The sequence below is a fragment of the Coenobita brevimanus genome, chromosome 64, assembly GCF_032717465.1.
Source record: "Coenobita brevimanus isolate Jiangsu-jjx chromosome 64, ASM3271746v2, whole genome shotgun sequence".
NCBI lineage: Eukaryota > Metazoa > Arthropoda > Malacostraca > Decapoda > Coenobitidae > Coenobita > Coenobita brevimanus.
The window spans coordinates 14,376,384-14,396,741 of NC_137017.1; the positions used below are offsets into that span (position 1 = coordinate 14,376,384).

Consider the following 20,358-nt stretch of genomic DNA (forward strand, 5'->3'; position numbering starts at 1 on the left):
AAAGTGGTACCGGAGGAGAGAAGGAGAAAAGAAGGTATAGAAAACATCAAAAAAATTGTGAAGGTGGCATATACTAATGTTGATGGTTTAATATCGGCAAGACTAGAAATCAACGATTTTTTGAGGGTACATGAAACTGATGGTATGTGCTTTGTTGAGACCAAGTTAAGAGATATTGATGTTCATATGGGAGATGGTAAATACAAACTGTGGAGAAGAGACAGAAAAGAAAAAACGGGAGGAGGAGTGATTATAGCGGTGAAGAACAACATAAATGTAGATACCGTGGAAATGGAAGAAGGCAGGGTCGAAGTGATAAATATGAAATTAGAAACTGGAGAGAATAACAAAAGAGATATGGCGGTAGTGTATGTTCCCCCTAAGACATGAGCAAGGAGTGATACTGAATACCGGGAAATGTTGTCAGACATGGCTAGTTATTTACAGAAAATTAATGAGAAAAGCAGCAATATAATTTTAATCGGTGACTTCAACTGTAAAGAGGTGAACTGGGAGGAATGGGACTCAGAAGGCAGCAAAGATTCGTTCGGCACTATATTATTAAATATAGCAATGAACAATGTGATGACGCAATGGGTCAAAGAAGAGACACAGTTCCGAGGTGAGGACACACCAGCAAGACTAGACTTACTGTTTACCAAGGAACCTGATGTAACAGAATCCTTGGAGTATCTGTGTCCTATTGGAAAAAATGATCATGTGGTCACTGAGTTCCAGATGATAACGGGGAACGTGAAGCCAAGAGACAAGCTTTATAGGCAGGGAAGATACAACTTTGGGAAGGCAAATTTTACAGGATTGAGAAAATTTTTTGAAAATGCAGATTGGAGAAAATTCAGAGAAGCAAGAGAGATACAGAGGACGAGGGTTATTTTTCTAGGCCTCTATAATTCGGGAGTGGAAAAATTTGTGCCAAGAGTAAGGGGGAAAGAAAACGGGAAAAAGGAGGGGTTTAATAGAAGGTGTATGACAGCAAAAAAAAAAAAGGGAGAGACACGGCGTGGAACAATTGGAGAAAGAGAGGTAACAACAAAACAAAGGAAGAATATAAAAGACCTAGAAATGATTACACAAGAATACGTACAGAGGAAGAAAGGAATTTTGAAAAAGGTATAATAGACAAATGTAAGGATGAACCCAAACTGTTTTATAGATTTGTTAATGGCAAACTGAAACAAAAGGAAGGAATCACCTAACTGAAAGTAGAAGGAGAGGTCTATAAAGATGAGGCAATGCAAGCAAAAATAATGAACAAATGTTTCCAATCAGTTTTCACTAATGAAAAGGAGTTTGTGGAAGGAGAGGGGGTGACTAGAAATGTAGTGATAAAAGATATAAAAGTGGAAGTACAGGAAGTACATAAATTACTGGAAACTCAAGATGTAAGGAAAGCCCCAGGACCTGATGGAATTTCTAATTGGGTACTGAAGGAATGCAGAGAACAACTGATGGATAAAACTCACAGTTTAATTGTGTGTTCTCTGAAAGAGGGGAAAGTGCCTTAAGAATGGAGGAGGATAAATGTGGTACCAATTTATAAGGGAGGAAACAGGGCAGAACCCCTGAATTATAGACCAGTGTCTCTAACCAGCATGGTCGCAAAATTGTGCGAGAGAATTCTGAAAGATAGATGAGTAAAATATCTGGAAAAGATGAATATTTTGGCTGATAGTTTGGATTCACAAGTGGAAGGTCATGTGTTTCCAACTTGTTGAGTTTTTACTGAAGAGTGATTGATATGCTTCAGGAGACAGATGGTTGGGTGGAGTGTGTGTATTTAGATTTTGGGAAGGCCTTCGACAAGGTGCCCCATAAGAGACTAATGTGGAAACTAGCGCATATATGAGGACTGAAGGGGAACCTCCTGGAATGGATGCGAGACTTATTGAGAGACAGACAAATGAGGACAAGAATAAAGGAGAGGATGTCTGAATGGAGGGAAGTAATAAGTGGAGTCCCACAAGGCTCAGTGTTGGCACCAGTAGTGTTCCTTATTTACATACATGATATGGTAGATGGAGTGAACAGTTATGCAAGTCTGTTTGCTGATGATACAAAGATCTTGAGTAAGGTAGAGGTTGAGGAGGATTGTAAAATGCTGCAGGAGGATCTGGATAGGATACATGAATGGAGCCAGATGTGGGAAATGAAATTCAATGCAAAAAAGGATAAAATTTTGGAAATGGGAAAAAGTACAAAGAGGCCATCACTGAATTTGATGGGTAATGAACCAATCACGAAAGTGAGAGAAGAGAAAGATTTAGGAGTGCTGGTCCAGGACAGTTTGTCACCTGAAAAACACATTAACAAGACAGTTAGAGAGACGTATAAACTCCTGACTAATATAAGAGTAGCTTTTCATTATAGGGATGAGGAGATGATGAAGAAATTGATAGTGGCCAATGATTTGCCCCAGGTTAGAGTATGCAGCAGTTGTGTGGTCCCCACACAAATAGAAAGATATAAACAAGATTGAGAGAATACAAAGAACAGCAATCAAAATGGTCCCCAGTCTGGCAGATCTGTCATACAGAGAAAGGCTGGAAAAGCTGGACTTGCCTTCCTTAGAAGAAAGGAGAAAGAGAGGCAACATGATTGCAGTGTTCAGGACCATGATGGGAGTAGAGAAAACTGACAAAGAAGATCTGTTTTTATGGGATAAGAAAGTAACAAGAGGACACGGAATGAAATTGATGAAGCCAAGCTGCTTGAAGGATATCATAAATATAGTTTTCCTTATAGATGTATAGACCTGTGGTATAGCCTGGTCAAAGAGATCGTCCAGTCTAAAAAGTTAAATGAGTTTAAAGCTAAATTTGACTTATTGAGAAACAGAGACGGGACCCCACGAGTGTAGCTCATTTCCTGTATATCACAATTAGGCAAATACACACACACACACACACACACACACACACACACACACACACACACACACACACAGGAATCCATAAGTTTTCATTACAGTAAAACCTCAATATAACTGACTTCAATAGACTGGAATTTGCTTTCATCGGTATCGAGGAGCTATCGAACCAAATCCTTACATATCGGAAAAACTCCGATAAAGCAAGAAGCAGTCCAGACTGCCTGACCACTTCAGCTATGTTCACCACTTCCCCCCTCTGACTTCCTCATGGCTGACATTAAAATATCTTCAACTGATGTGTTTTCTGCTACCACTGGTCTCAATATTAACAAGGCATATGAGCTTGATGGGGTCCCTCCTGTTGTCCTCATGAACTGTGCTTCTGTGCTTACACCCTGCCTATGTAAACACTTTCGCCTTTGTCTATCAACTTGTAACTTTCTTTTTTGCTGCAAGTTTGCTCTCATTCAGCCAGTCCCAAAGAAGGGTGACCATTCCCAACCCTCTAACTATTGCTCAATTGCTTTAACATCCTGTATCTCATAAGTTTTCAAGTCTATTATTAACAAAAATTTTAAAGTATCTCTCCTATCACATCCTTCTTTCTAATCATCAGTATGGGTTCCAACAGGGATGATCCACTGGCGATCATCTCACCTACCTTTCAGACTCCTGGTCATCCTCTTTTCAGGACTTTGGAGAAAGCTTCGCCATTGGATTTGACATCTCAAACACTTTCAACTGAGTCTGGCATAAATCTTTAATTTCCAAACTCCCTCTTATGGTTTCCATCCTTCTATCTGTGCCTTCATCTACAGCTTCCTTTCTGATTGATCTACAGCTGCTGTTGTAGAAGGCCATCATTCTTCTCCAAGATCTATCAATACTAGTATTCCTCAGGGCTCTGTCCTATCACCAACTCTTCCTTTTATTCATCAATGACCCTCTAAGCTGTACATCCAATCCTATCCACTCATATGCTGATGACTCCACCCTTCACCTTTCCATTCAGTTCCCGCAACATCCATCTCAGCAATTACTTCAACAAACAAGGGATGACGCTATGGCACACCTAATGTCTGACTTGGCTCGTATCTCTGACTGGGGTAAAAATAATCTGGTTGTTTTTAATGCATTTGAGACTCAGTTCTTACACCTATCAACCCGACAAAATCTTCCACAGGTATACCCACTAATGTTTAATAATATTCAGCTTAATCCTGCATCATCCTTGAACATGCCTGGGGTTGCATTTACTCGGGACTTATCTTGGAAAGATCATATTACATCTCTTGTAAAATCTGCTTCCAAGAGATTAGGTGTGCTAAGCCGACGCCGTTCTTTTTTAACCCCTGCACAATTGTTGACTCTATACAGGGGTTTTATCTGCCCCTGTGTGGAGTACAACTCTCATGTGTGGGGAAGCTCCCCACATACAGCTCTTCTCAATAGGTTTGCCTGATGAACTCTATACTGCTGTGGCCACAGGCTCATCTGAATATGAACCCGGTGGGGTGCAGCCAGAACTTGACATTTTCCTGCAGTCCACCATCCTCTTTTCAGGGGACAGGATGGGAGTTTGGGGCACTTGCTTAACCAAGCAGAGGTGCAGTTATATTAGTGCCACAATGTGAGGACATCCTTCTCCAGCACCAATTAAGTGTTAAAGTTCATTAAGCACTTGAAAAAATAATGATATACACAACTGAGATAAAAAACTGAGCTGTGTGAGCTCAGACCCTTTACTACACATCCTGACTGCTTATGAACAAAGGTATGTTATAAGTAATGTGTTCCTACATTTCAATGTGTTTAAAGAATGCATATTAAAGGAAAGAAAAACATTCGGGAGCTGAATGCTAATCATCCGCCAGGATATGCTGTTGGCCAAGTCCAAGATTTTGGCCATATCTTTATACCCTGAAGGTTTCATGTTGATAGCTCAAGCTGTTCATGAGATATAATGGTGTTAAACGGGGGTGATAAAAAGTAGCAGCCATTTTGGTGACCTTGACCTTGACCCCGAGTGTCCATTTTTGAAGTCGGCCATGATTTGGGTCATATCTTGATACCCTGAAGGTTTCTTGTTGAAAGCTCAAGCTGTTCATGAGATACAATGGTGCTATAGGCGGGCGATAAAAACTTGTTGACCTTTGGCAGCCATTTTGCTGACCTTGACCCCGAGAATCCATTTTCAAACTTGGACAAGATTTTGAACATACCTTGATACACTGAAGGTTTCATGTTAATAGCTCAAGCCATTCATGAGATATAATGGGAACACACACACACACACACGGAGCTTTGTTTACATATAGCGAAAAGGAATACGAGGGCTTCTCCAAAGACGATGTGGGAAATGCAAGTACTATGTCGAACCAAACAAGAGTAGCTGGAGTAGAGAAAACAGCAGAGAGGAATGTCCAGGAAATAAAAAAGGTATGGATAGTAATTAGAGAGATACAGGAACGAACCCAAGAGCAGGAGAGAGAGATCATAGCTTTACGCAGTAGATTGGGAAAAGTTTGCACACACAGTGTAGAGCAAGAAAGAGAAGTCACAGAATTGAAAGTAAGTAATGAATCAGCATCAAATGAAATAAAACAGCTCAAGAGGGAGAATAAGAGGTTGGAAGAAGAGAGAGACAGGATGAAAAACAAACTAGATGAATACAAATCCAAATAAAAAATACAGGATGAGCATATTAAAGAAATCAAGGAGCAACATAAGGGGTGGAAGAAAATGCAGGAAGAGGGAAATGTAAATTTGAAAGAGGTTATAGAACAACAAAGGAGGAGAGGAAAGTGGTTAGGGTGCTGAGAAGTAGAGAATCTTTAGTTAGGGATGTAGCAGATAAGAAAAAATATGTAATAAATTCAGGAGTTAAAGAAAAACATATGACAGTAAGATCAGAAAGAGAAGGAGATGAACCGAGTAAAGTTAAAGAAGTAATATCAGTAGTCATGAAGGAAAACAACGAAGTTCAAGAATAGATTGAAGACGTGTTTAGGTTAGGAAAGTGTGAGGAAGGAAGGGCAAGGCTTTTGAAGGTTAAGTTTAAGTCTCAGACAGCAGTAAATGAAATTATCAGCAGATCATGGAAATTATCAGACAAGGAAGGGTTCAAAAATGTTTGGATAAGGAGAGATGCAAATGAGGAAGAATGAGCTAAAAAAAAGGAATTAGTAGAGGAAGCAAAGGTAAAAAACGAACAGAGAACGGAGGAAGAGAAGACAGTGTTTTATTGGAAAGTCATGGATCAGAAATTAAGGAAGTGGTACCGGCGGAAAGAAGGAGAAAAGAGAGTATAAAAAACATCAAAAGTAATGTGAAGGTGGCATATACTAATGTTGATGGTTTAATATCGGCAAGGCTAGAAATCAACGATTTTTTGAGGGTACATGAACCTGATGTTATGTGCTTTGTAGAGACCAAATTAAGAGAAGATATTGATGTTCATATGGGAAATGGTAAATACAAACTGTGGAGAAGTGACAGAAGAGAAAAAACGGGAGGAGGGGTGATGATAGCAGTGAAGAACAACATAAATGTACATACCGTGGAAATGGGAGAAGGCAGGGCCGGTGATAAATATGAAATTAGAAACTGGAGAGAATAGCAAGAGAGATATAGCAGTAATGTATGTTCCCCCTAAGACAAGTGCAGGGAGTGATGATGAATACCAGGAAATGTTGTCAGAGATGGCTAGTTATTTACAGAAAATGATTGAGAAAAATAACAATATAATTTTAATGGATGACTTCAATTGTAAAAAGGTGAACTGGGAGGAATGGGACTCAGGAGGCAGTGAAGATTCGTGGGGCATTACATTATTAAATATAACAATGAACAATGTGATGACGCAATGGGTCAAAGAAGAAACACGGTTCCAAGGTGAGGACACACCAGCAAGACTAGACTTACTGTTTACCAAAGAACCTGATGTACTAGAATCATTGGAGTATCTGTGTCCTATTGGAAAAAGTGATCATGTGGTCACTGAGTTCCAGATGATAACAGGAAATGTGGAGCCAAGAGACGAGCTTTATAGGCAGGGAAGATACAACTTTGGGAAAGCAAATTTTACAGGATTGAGAAAATTTTTAAAAAATGCAGATTGGAGGAAATTCAGAGAAACAAGAGAGATACAGAGGAAGTGGGACATTATTCTAGTGTTCTATAATTCGGGAGTTGAAAAATTTGTGCCAAGAGTAGGGGAGAAAGAAAACAGAAAAAAGGAGTGGTTCAACGGAAGGTGTATGACGGCAAAAAATGAGAGAGACACGGCATGGAGCAATTGGAGAAAGAGAGGTAACAACAGAACAAAGGAAGAATATAAAAGACCTAGAAATGATTACACAAGAATACGTAGAGAGGTAGAAAGGAATTTTGAAAAAGGTATAATAGACAAATGTAAGGATGAACCCAAACTGTTTTATAGATCTGTCAATGGCAAACTGAAACAAAAGGAAGGAATTACCAAACTGAAAGTAGAAGGAGAGGTCTATAAATATGCGGCAATGCAAGCAGAAATAATGAACAAACGTTTCCAGTCAGTTTTCACTAATGAAAGTGAGTTTGTGGAACAGGAGGGAGTGACTAGAAATGTAGTGATAAAAGATATAAAAGTGGAAGTACAAGAAGTGTATAAATTACTGGAAACTCTAGATGTAAGGAAAGACCCTGGACCAGATGGAATCTCTAATTGGGTACTGAAGGAATGCAGAAAACAACTGGTGGATAAGATTCACGGTTTAATTGTGTGTTCTTTGGAAGAGTGGAAAGTGCCTCAGGAGTGGAAGAGGGCAAATGTGGTACCAATTTATAAGGGAGGAAACAGGGTAGAACCCCTTAATTATAGACCAGTGTCCCTAACCAGCATGGTCGCAAAATTGTGCGCGAGAATTCTGAAAGATAGATGGATAAAATATCTGGAGGAGATGAATATTTTGGCTGAAAGTCAGTTTGGATTTAGAAGTGGAAGGTCATGTGTTTCCAACTTGTTGAGTTTTTACTGAAGAATGATTGATGTGCTACAGGAGAGAGATGGTTGGGTGGATTGTGTGTATTTAGATTTGGAGAAGGCCTTCGACAAGGTATCTCGTAAGAGACTAATGTGGAAACTAGAGCATACAGGAGGACTGAAGGGGAACCTCCTGGAATGGATGAGAGACTTTTTGAGAGACAGACAAATGAGGACAGTAATAACGGACAGGATGTCTGGATGGAGGGAAGTAACAAGTGGAGTCCCACAGGGCTCAGTGTTGGCGCCAGTAATGTTCCTGATTTATGTAAATGATATGGTAGATGGAGTGAACAGTTATGCAAGTCTGTTTGCTGATGATGCAAAGTCTTGAGTAAGGTAGAGGTTGAGGGGGATTGTAAAATGCTGCAGGAGGATCTGGATAGGATACACGATTGGAGCCGGATGTGGGAAATGAAAATTTAATGCAAAGAAATGTAAAATATTGGAAATTGGTAAAAGTACCAAGAGGCCATCATTGAATTATTTGATGGGTAATGGACCAATCAAAAAAGCGAGAGAAGAGAAAGATTTGGGAGTGCTGGTCCAGGACAGTTTGTCACCTGAAAAACACATTAACAAGGCAGTTAGAGAGACGTATAAACTCCTGACTAATATAAGAGTTGCTTTTAATTATATGGATGAGGAGATGATGAAAAAATTGATAGTGGCCATGATTCGCCCCAGGTTAGAATATGCAGCAGTAGTGTGGTCCCCACACAAAAACAAAGATATAAACACGATTGAGAGAATACAAAGAACAGCAACAAAGATGGCCCCCAGTCTGGCAGATCTGTTGTATAGAGAGAGGTTGGAAAAGCTGGATTTGCCTTCCCTAGAAGAAAGAAGAAGAGAGGCGACATGAATGCAGTGTTCAGGACCATGATGGGAGTAGATAAAATTGACAAGGAAGATCTGTTTTCATGGGATAAGAGAGCAACAAGAAGACACGGAATGAAACTGAAGGAGCCATGCTGCTTGAAGGATATCAAGAAATATAATTTTCCTTGTAGATGTATAGACCTGTGGAATAGCCTGGACAAAGAGATCGTCCAGTCTAAAAACTTAAACGAGTTTAAGGCTATCCATCCATCCATCATCCAATCCCACATTGCCCCATGAGGAGTGTAGGAGCCTGGGGCAAGGCAGTTGGTCCTGACATTTAAGATTAGAGTGACCAGCCTCACTTATCCCTGAGTGGTATTACGTGAGCAATAAACCCCAACCACCCCTTTGATATAAACCATCACCGGCTCAATCCGATTGGAGCACAATAATTACCCACTAAATCACTAGGCACCAGAATTTGGTTATATGGTTACCACCCAGCGTAGTAAATGGTTTCCTGGTGTACAGGAAACCATTTGGCTTGTCACTCAGTGTAGAGTCACCCACAGGCAGAAGGAAGAGGAAAGAATGAAGGAATGAAAGACAGAACAGGGAGTGTAAAGTCACCAGCAGGCAGAAAGACAAGGAAGGAATGAAGGAAAGAAAGACAGAAGAAGGAGGGAAAGAAGGATGGAGGAGAGGACAGGGCAGACATCCGAGAGTAGCACTACATCGAGTGAGTGGACAGTGAACTAAATTCGACTTATTGAGAAACAGAGATGGGACCCCACGAGCGTAGCTCATTTCCTGTATATCACAATTAGGTATATACAATTAGGTAAATACACAGATGCAGACAAAAACATTATCACTCTGCCTTCTATAGGCAGGTGATAATGAGGAATTACTGTACCATACTTGACTTTCTATACTAAGCTCCTGTCTGATGCACATTATCTGCTGATCATTTATATAGACTTCAGAATGTGCTTTTTCTTTTACTAGGTTTAGGTAATCAAAAGTTAAAGCCTCTGAACCAACATTAACAAGAACATCTTGAAAGAAAATACAGTATAACCTCGTTATAACGGACTTCAATATAGCAGAATTCGCTTTTATTGGACTCGAGGAGCCAACTGGACAAATTTCTTATGCATCAGAAAAAGTCTGATAAAGCCAGAAGCAGTCCGCCTCTTGGAATAATGAATAAACAGACAAACGGAGGAGATACCATAACATCGGTCCCTCCTCCCTCTCTCCTCCTCCAATTCTTCTCTTCCTCCCCCAGATGGGAGAGAGAGAGAGAGAGAGAGAGAGAGAGAGAGAGAGGTGAAGGTGAAGGTGAAATTGAAAATGAAAATTAAAGTAATTGTGAAAATGAGTGTAAAGGTGAAGGTGAAAGAGCATGGAAGTGAATGTGAATGTCAGTCAACAGAGAGAGAGAGAGAGAGAGAGAGGGAATAAATACAGGAATGACAAGTGGTGTCCCCTTTCCCATAAACAAATGAGGGAAATAGGCATAACATTGGTCCCCCCCCTCTCTCTCTCTCTTCAGGAGAGAGAGAGGCAAAAGTGAATTTATAAATGAAGGTCAGTAAAGGTAGTGTGAAGGTGAAAGTGAATGTGAAAATGGTGAAGATGAAGGTGAAAATGAAGTAAAAAGTGAAAGTGAAGGTGGAAGGTGAAAGTGATTGTGAAAGTGAAATCAAAAGTGAAAGTGAAGGTGAAAGTGTGGGTGAAAATGAAGGTGAAAGTGAAGGTGAATGTGAGTGATGGTTAAAATGAGTGAAGGTGAAAATGAATGTAAAAGTGAAGGTGAAAGTGAAAGCGAAAGCAAAGGTGAAGGTGAAAGAGGTGAAAATGAAAGTGAAGGTGAAAGTGAAGGTGAATGCAGAAGTGAAGGTGAAGGTAGAGAGGTGAAAATGAGAGTGAAGGTGAGTGAAGGCGAAGGGGAATGTGAAAGTAAAAGGGAGGGTGAGTGAAAGTAATTCTAAAGGTAAACATGAAAGTAGTATTGGAACTGAAGGTGAAATGGATATTCAAAATGAGTGATAGTGAAAGTAAGTGTGAAGATGGTGAAAGTGAGCAAAGGAACTGAATATGAAAGAGAATGTGAATGTCAAAGTGAACTGAAAACCAAGGCTAAATGAATGGGAAGGTGAAGATGAAAGTGACAAGGAAGACAAAAAAGATGTGAAGTAAAATGGAAGTGCCCAGTGAGAGAGAGAGAGAGAGAGAGAGAGAGAGAGAGAGAGAGAGAGACTGTAGAATAAATGCATGAATGACAAGCGCTTCTCTTTGCATAAGGAGAAGGAAGTCCAGGGAGGAGTCCAGATGTCGCTTTTATCAGACTTTCGCTTTTTTCGGACTGGCTTGTGCCCCAATCAGTCCGATATAGTGAGGTTCTACTGTAATCTACAAGCATCACCACTGTACGTCTACATAAGTTAAAGGGACAGGTATAAAACTACATTATGTTTCAGCAGAAAGCAATAAACATAAGCACTGAGTGGCTGGTTAGAGTGGTTATGGCTATGTCTGTGGGAGCTCACACCCAGGTGAGAGTGAATGGAAATTTGAATGACGTGCTTTCCATGAACGTTGGTGTGCATCAGGGGTCATGTTTGTCATGTTGCTTGAAGCACTCTCACATGAATTCAGAAATGGAATCCCATAGGAGATGTTGTATGCTGGTGCCTTGGGGCTGACTGCAGATAATGAAAAGGAGGCAGAGGAAATATTTAGGAAATGGAGAGACAGAATGGTACACAAGGGTTTGAGAGTAGATATGGATAAAACAAATGTGATCATATCTAGGGCAGGTGGCTGTACTATCAAAACAGAGGGAGAGTGTTTATGTGCAGTTCGCCACAAGGGCGTGGGAAGTACCTCCACGTTGAGCTGTATTTGTGATAAGTGGGTACATAAGAGATGTTGTAGTTGTATTAAAGGTAGACTGCAAATTAATGCTGATTTCATGTGCGCAGTATGTCGGGAAGAGCAGACAGGAGATTGTCAGGCGTGAAGGGATTGATCTTCCTGGTCAGTCTCTTGAGTATGTGAAAAAGTTCTGTGATTTGGGGGACATGTTATACGCTGGAGGTGGGGCTGGAGCTAGCTCTGTGGCAAGGGTATAGAGTGCCTGGAGGAAGTTCAGGGAACTGTTGCCCTTCCTAACACTGAGAGGGTTCTCCCTCTGTGCAATGGGATCTTTGCATACGGCATGTGTAAGGAGTGTAATGGTGTACATTAGCAAGACCTGGCAAGTAAAGGAAGAGGGTATTCACAAGCCCAAATGCACAGATATGACAATGGTCAGATGGATGTGTACTGTGTCCCTGAATGTGTGACCTGGGGAAGCTAGGTTTACAATTGATGAGTTAAGAGGAAGGATGGGACTGGAATGTATTTGTGCTGTGATGAAGATGAGCAGATTGAGGTGGTCTGGGCATGTGGAGTAGATGGAGGATGACAGCTGGGTGCAGAAAGTGAGAAGTAAGAATGTCAGGAGTATGGTTGTGAGAGGCAGATCTAAAATGACCTGGGATAATGTCAATGTGACCTCAGGGATATGGGACTACATAGGGAGGCTGCCAGAGATTAAGCAGCATTGAGTGCCACCATTAGGTGACCAAGTTCAATGCATGCAAGCATGTTGGAGCCTCTGTAAATGGTACGATGTTGTATATTTTATACATAAACAATAAATTACAAAATCATGAATTAATACTAACCATCCTATGAAAAACTGACCTTGTCCATTAACCAATTTGAAGAGAACTTTGTCTTTCTCGGGCTGGTCCCCTTTAAGTGTTATTGTTACAGTGGGCTCTGCGTTGTTGGGATCCATCACTCTCCGTATAGTTACCATTTGTGATCCCTTATCTTTCTCTTTTGTTGAAGTATCCATCCCTTTCAAGATGTTGCTCAAGCTGCTCACACCACCAGGACCTGGCTTGCCCATAGATTCCTGAGTGCTGTTGGGAAGGCCTGTGTTTGGTGCCAGCTGGGAAGGCTGGTCTGTGTGTCTAGCAGTCTGAGGTTGGGTGGAGCGGCCCTGCTGGTTAGACTGCCTGAAGGGATGAAGGATTGTCCTTGATCCAGGTCGAGATTGGTGGCTTGGTTCAGAAGAAGGCTGGGCAAGAGATGGCACAAGTTTGGCAGAGGGTAATTTAACTCTATCCATAGAATTCTGGGGCTGCTCTGGGGGATGCTGGTTACTCAACTGAAATAAAATTGAGTAAAATAAAAACACATCCTTCTAACCTTACATTACCTGAAATCATTTTTGGTACTCCTTAACAGACTACGAATGATATATATAAATGCGAGGACTTTATCTGGTACTCTGAACAGACTATGAATAATGAATATAAAATTTAATAATGCCTCTTAAAAAAGATGTAGAAAAAAAAAAATCATGTGGCATTATCAGCATTCACAACATAGTGACAAGGTTTCATGATTCAAGTTCTGAAAGAACATTAACTCAAAAGGACTGTCTTGTCCAAGTCGACAATATAGGATATACTATGGATGTGAAGGGTGGGGGTGGGGGGTAGAACATGATGTCATCCCCACTAGAGATAAACTTCTATTTCATCATGGTTCACTGTCTCAGCACAAAATCCATCTAATCCTTATAACTATATGTTACATCACTCTCCACCAATACAAATTAACATGCTATTGTTGTTGAGTAATCCCCGTCTGCCTAGTCAAGCAGATTCGTCAACTGCAGGCAAGCAATTGCCTTTGCAGAGCCTCCTGTTCAATGAACTATTGTTCTCTTGTGGCAGGCAGCATCTCATGTGGACTTGGTTCCTGGATGTATGCTGAATTTACATCTCACCACCCAGTTAACAGGCGCACCAAACTACGTTTCACATTTACAACTGCTGTATGCAGGACTTGAAAACATATCCTCACTGCTATCTATGTCTGCAGTCTCATTCTGCCACCCAACACTCTCCTTCACAATAATACAGCATTCACCCACCAGTTCATCATCCACTCCTATGTTGCCCCACGAGAAGCGTAAGAGCCTAAGGCTTGGCAAGTTGGTCCTGACATTTAAGACGAAAGTGACCAGCCTCACTCATCCCTGAGTGGCATTACATGAGCAATAAACCCCAACCACCCCTTGAACATAAACCTGCATTGGCTCAATCTGATTGAAGCACCTTAAGTACCCACTAAACCACCCGACGCAATACTTATGGCCAAAAAAGAATCACCCTTTTCTGGGGGGTAAAAATTGAGCCACAAGTTTGCGGCGCTAGCATGACATCACGGTACCCTGAGGTCTTCCGACGCACTGGTTGGTTCCCACCTCAGTTGCCCACAGGCTGCCTGTGAGAGAGGAACTCCGCCGCATCTCCCTCTCTTATTGTGCCATTTTTTACCGAGTGTCCCGCAGTGTTTTGGCTTTCACCACTTTGTTATGGCACCTACCCGTGAACTATCGAGTGAAATCATATCCCAGATCATTGCTCTAAAGGAGGCAGGCCACCAGATAAAGGAAATTAGTGAATTGGTTGGTGTGGCACAATCGACAGTGCATCGTTGGTGCGCGCGGTTTCGAGTGGAAAACAGTGGTGAAGTTCCCACAAAGAAACCGCGGTCTGGTAGGCCTAGGAAAACTTCCCCAAGGTCTGTTAATGTTTTAAAACGTGCAGTGGTGTTTAATCCTCGTGTGAGTGCAAGGAAAATAAAGGAGAGCAACCCGGAAGTGTTTGGTGAGGTGTCTGTGAGAACAGTGTCTTGTAGGGTCCATGAACTTGGTTACACAAGTCACAGGCCTGTGAAGAAGCCTCTTCTCACAAAAAACCAGCGACTTCGTAGGCTTGCCTTTGGTAATAAATATCTTAACTGGGGTGAGGAGCAATGGTTGTCAGTGTTGTGGTCTGATGAGGCAACGTTTAGTGTCACCTGTAACAGAGGAGCACGTGTGTACCGACGCAAAGGTAGTGACCCACTTGACCCACAGTATGTAGAAAGCACAGTTAAACATCCTGATTCACTCATGGTATGGGCTTGTTTTTCTGGTCAAGGTTTGGGGAAGCTTGTTGTGCTTCCCAAGAACATCAGAGTGAATCAGGATGTTTACCTGGAGTATCTGTGTGATCATTACCAGAGTCCTTCGAGCTAACAGGTGCACGAGTGTTTCAGCAGGACGGTGCACCTGCTCACAAGGCCAAATCGGTCACCAATTGGCTTCGTGACTGAGGTATCATTCATGAAAGACTGGCCAGGAAATAGCCCAGACCTCAACCCGATTGAAAATCTCTGGTACCTCATAAAGAAGAGTCTCCAAGGGAAAGACGTGAGCTCTCTGCCTGTGCTGGAAGCCGCCATTCGTGACTCCTGGGAGAAAATACCCCTCCAGCACCTCAGGAGCCTCGCCCTTTTGCTTCCAAGAAGTCTCAGGTCCATGAAGAAGCGTAAAGGATACCCTATGAAGCACTAAAGGTAAATAAAATGCATTATTTATATGTTTTTTCAATGTTGAAAGGTTTGTTTCGTAGGAGGGACGCAGGGCGCTCCATACTTCTGACGAGTACTGTAAAGTCACCCGCCCAGCAGGAAGAGGAAAGAAAATAGGAAATAATAATATTGTATACATAAATATATGACCACCACAGACACCTAAAACATTTAATCTACATATTTCATGAACCTCCAAAATTTCATCTGAAAAACTAAAGTAAGAGAAATTCACCAGCCAGATCAAGATGTGGCTATCACTCTTCTCTGCTTCAGAACCATCATAAAATATTAACTATCAAACAATCCTCCCAGTGTACCTACTAATTAATGCCACATACTCTAGGGAGTATTTTAAAGATCCTCCAGATGTTTCTGTCCCTACTTAGTAACGACCTCTCTTCCTATGACACACCACCTTCCCTTACATACTCTTGCACCATATCTTTCTGTTTTGTTCCTTGTCTCCCTCCCCTTTATCTCCCATCCACCAAATTCTCATTTACTCTGCTAGTGAGTCTCTTGTTGTCCATTTGCTCACTACGGTCAAGCACCTTAGGTGGATAGGATGGGCGATAATACTATCATTCTATCTACTGCCAGACACCTCAACCCTGCAAGCAGTGGCCACAAACAAATCGCCTCCATGTCACCCTGTCCAATGCCATTTCATTGCCCTGCTCCCAGCTAACACTCCCCTCTCTCATATACCTCTCCACTCCATCCCTCCACCTCATCCTCAGCCTCCCCCACCCTCTTCCCCCCTCCACCTCATCCTCAGCCTCCCCCACCCTCTCCCCCCCTCCACCTCATTCACATACACTCTCCTCACTAGTCTCTTGCTCTTCATCCTCTCCACATGGCCAAACCACCTCAACGTATTTTTTCTAATGCTTTCTATCACATCCGCACCACAGTGCTCCTTCACTTCCTCAGTTGTCAGTCTGTCTCCCCACATAACTCCACATGCTCCTATCAAATAATTCATTTCCACTGCTCTCACTCTTAACTTGTGTCCCTCCATACATTAGGGTTTGTATCACAATACTGTCAAGCAACGACTTTTTTTTACTTCCATGCTCACTTCCCTGTTTCTCATCACTGCTGTCAAGGAACCAGCAACCTTTCTTCCCTGTTGTACCCATTCAACTACTTCATCCTCCAAACCTCCATCCTTACTCATCACACCACCCAAGTACAGTAGGTAAGCACAGTACGTGAATTTATGGGTGGCAAAGGAGGTCGCTTACTAGGAATTCGAAACTGTGAATACATAAACTTATGGGAGAATTACATATGGGCAGCACCCCCCTTCATCGGTAATCCTTGACACTCCTTTCAGACCGAAGTATTGTACTGTACAGGGAAACTATCTAAGACATATTACCTAAGATAAAGTAAACCAACAAGATTATGGCTTTACTAAATCAACATGGATATGGCTTAACTAAACAAACATGAATATGGCTCCTCACCTTAACCCAAGAGGACAACAGGCTTTATGGATGTAAGATGGGGATCTGAGGCAGGGTGAGGCACCTGGCATGCACCTCCTGCACCACCACCCGACATATCCACCTTCCTCACCACTCTCGTCACCAGCACTTTTGACACTTTCACTAGCTAATGCACTCACTTCGTTCATAAACCCGTCAAAGTCTATTTCTGACACCTCAGACATCGCATCATGCTCTTGATCCTCCCCATGAAATGGCTCTTCTGATGTTGAAGGGAGTGAGTCCTCACTTTCTTGAGGCCGCAGGTAACGGGTGATGAGGGTTTGCTTCCTTCTGTTAACCTCCTGGGTGTGCCTGTCTGTGCAGTAGCAGAAGGTTCTGTCCAGTGAATCATCACTTCCTCCACTTGCAACTGAGAGTGTTCAATGTCCTTGAATTCTTCCATGAATTTATCTTGGGCACACAAAACCCACCTGATCTCCATCATTGACAAGTCTCCACTCTCCATCATTGGTGGTGCTGGCTGTTCTGCTGCAGTCTCCTGCTCTCAGCCCCAGATTTGGGCCACTCTTCACTGCCTTCTTGCCTATTACGAGATCAATTCGCATACTATTAAAAAATACACTATAATTTGATTAAAAATATGTCCTCGCATACAATGAGATTCGCATACAGTAAGTTCGCGTACTATGCGTACCTACTGTACTTAAACGCACTCACATTTTCCATTTCCTCCTCACCAAACTTCACTGTATATTCAGCGGCTTCATTTCTCTTAAAGACCATAACTTTACCCTTCCCTACATTCACCTTTAGATTCCATTTCTTACCCACTCCCAAACGTATTTACCAAGTCTTGCAGTTTCCCACAGTATCATCTGCAAACAACAGTACAGGGAGTTTCCAAACACTGTCCTCTCTCATTAGGGTCACTCCAACATCTACTGCCCTACTTTGTACCTCTTTTATAACCCCATCCATATACTAATTGAACAACCAAGGAGACATGACAGATCCCTGTTTCAATCCAACATTTAGAGAAAAAGTCATTCAGCTCACTATCCACATGCACTGCATCCTTAGATCCCTCATACATACTCTTCATGGCATGCAACAACTTCCCATCTACTCTATATATTCTTAATACTTTCCACAATCTTCGTCTATCCAACATGTCATATGCTTTCTCCAAATCCACAAAAGCCTCCTCTAGGAACTTTTCCACTATAGACCTAACAATGAATATCTGATCTACACAACCTATTCCTCTCCTAAAACATCCCTGTTCTTCTCCAACTAATTCCTCTGTTATTTCCCATCATATACTTTTCCTACTACACTAAGAAGACAAATGCCCCTATAATTACCACACCTTCTTCTTCCTCTTTTCCTTTGTACAGCAGAATAATTACACCTGACTTCCAATCCTCCAGGACTTTACCTTCCTCCCAGGCCAATCTGCAAATTTTCCATACCCATTCTACTATTTTCTCTCCCCCATGCTTCAGCATTTCACCACACACTCCATCAATTCCTGGGGCTTTCCCTCTTTTGACTTTCTTCATTACTTCCACTACTTCCATCCTACTGATTCCTTCCTCTCTTCTCACCTCCCTCCATTTCCCAGCCATTCCCCAGCCACTTATACGCACATTACTTTTATTCTCTATTTTCAACAAATCCTTAAATTCCTTTACGAAAATGATTTTGGTTCACATGCTTAACTCCTACACACCAGGGGTTTTCCGATGTCACATGCTCCTCCCTACAGGGGATATCTGTGAAGGAAAAAAATACCCTTATTTCATACCCTAATATCTGCCAAACTATAACAGCTGGAGAAAAAATTAAAGATACATATGACTCAACAACTCATCCTCCTTCAAATGAAAGTATCCCCACGTTTCCAGGTGGTCCTGTCGATGAGTAAGGATAAGTTAAAGTTCAAAGGGTGGTGGGAAGACGCTTCCAGATATACACGTCAACCGGTGTAGCTCCGCGCCCAAAATCATGATGGCCATACACATCAACCAGCGCGTAGGGGTTAACCTGCTTTTCTCCACTCCATTGTATTCATTTTTTGAGTGAAAAAACAATCGCCCATCTCCTCTCTAGGTGCAGGCATATATATCACTAATATTTTTTCACATTCCCATCCATCCTCCTCACCTGCCACATTGCTGTTGTTGTTGCTGCTCAACCTGGTCTGTCTAACCGAGCAGACCCATCAACCACAAGTAAGCAACTGCTCTCTTTTTTAATGCAAGAAAGAAGGAACCAAAGGCCAGGAGCCCACAAACCATTCCTTCTAAGAAAAAAACAAAAACAATACAAAAGAGAGCCAAATTCAAGATCCGTTCATTGCGAGATGCCTGGACACGCTATATTTCAAAGACTGAAGATCATAGGAAGCAGGAAATACAGACAGAGGGAGACAGTTCCAGGGTTGACCTGTTGCATAAATGAAGGACTGGGAGTAGCAATTAACTCTTACATTAGAGAGATGGACAGAATAGGGATGAGAGTTTGTTGTCAGACGGGTGCTACACACCCATCGTAGAGATGGAGGGATGCAAGCAGACAGTTCAAAAGGGCAGTGACCATTGAAGTAACGATAGGAGAGAGGTAAAGATGCAACAGTGCAGCGAAGAGACAGAGGTTGAAGGAAGCCAGTAAGGAGAGGAGGGTTAATGAGACGAAAAGCCTTTGACTCCACCCTATTGAGAAGACCTGTATGTGGGGAGCCTTCCCACACATGAAAGTTGTACTCTACACAGGGGCAAATAAAATTCATGTATGAAGTCAACAACTGTGCAGGGGTAAAGAAGGTACGGAGTCGGCCTAGCACACCCAATCTCTTGGAAGCAGATTTTACAAGATATGCAATATGATCTTTCCAAGATAAGTCCCGAAAGAATGAAACCTCAAGCATATTCGAGGATGTTGCAGGACTGAGCTGGATATTATTAAACATTAGTGGGTACTCCTGTGGAAGATTTTGTTGGTTTGATAGGTGTAAAAACTGAGTCTTCGATGCATTAAAAACAAGGTTATTTTTACCCCAGACAGAGATACAAGGCAAGTTAGACATTAGGTGTGCCATAGCCTCATCTCTTGTTTGTTGAAGTAACTGCTGAGATGGACCTTGTGGGAACTAAATGGAAAGGCAAAAGGTGGAATCATCAGCATATGAGTGGAAAGGATCATATGTACAGCTTAGAGGGTCACTGATGAATAAAAGGAAGAGAGTTGGTGATAGGACAGAGTCCTGAGGAACACCATTGTTGATAGATCTAGGAGAAGAATAATGGCCGTCTACAACAGCGGTTATAGAATGGTCAGAAAGGAAGCTGTAGATGAAGCTACAATAGAAGGATAAAAACTGTAAAAAAAAGATTTATGCCAGACTTGATTGAAAGCCACTGAGATGTCAAGTGCAATGGCAAAGCTTTCACCAAAATCCTGAAAGAAGGATGACCAGGAATCTGAAAGGTAGGTGAGAAGATCGCCAGTGGAGAGTCCCTGACAGAACCCATACTGACGATCAGAAAGAAGGTTGTGATAGGAAAGATGTTTTAAAATTTTTCTGTTAAGAATGGGAGCCCCCACAAACTGGAAAAAGATGCCACCTCTCATCAGGTAACTTAACATAAAGTGCAAAAGTGGGGTCAACT

The 20,358-nt window shown here is 41.9% G+C and overlaps 1 protein-coding gene across 1 annotated transcript in view; it reads right to left on the bottom strand.

Moving 5' to 3' along the window:
- Positions 1-20,358, bottom strand: part of LOC145404649 (uncharacterized) — a 392,001-nt gene that overhangs the window by 18,581 nt on the left and 353,062 nt on the right. Inside the window, exon 16 of the mRNA XM_080276173.1 lies at positions 12,495-12,966. Within this exon, the coding sequence (XP_080132299.1) occupies positions 12,495-12,966 (472 nt within the window). The remainder of the gene's footprint in view (positions 1-12,494; positions 12,967-20,358) is intronic.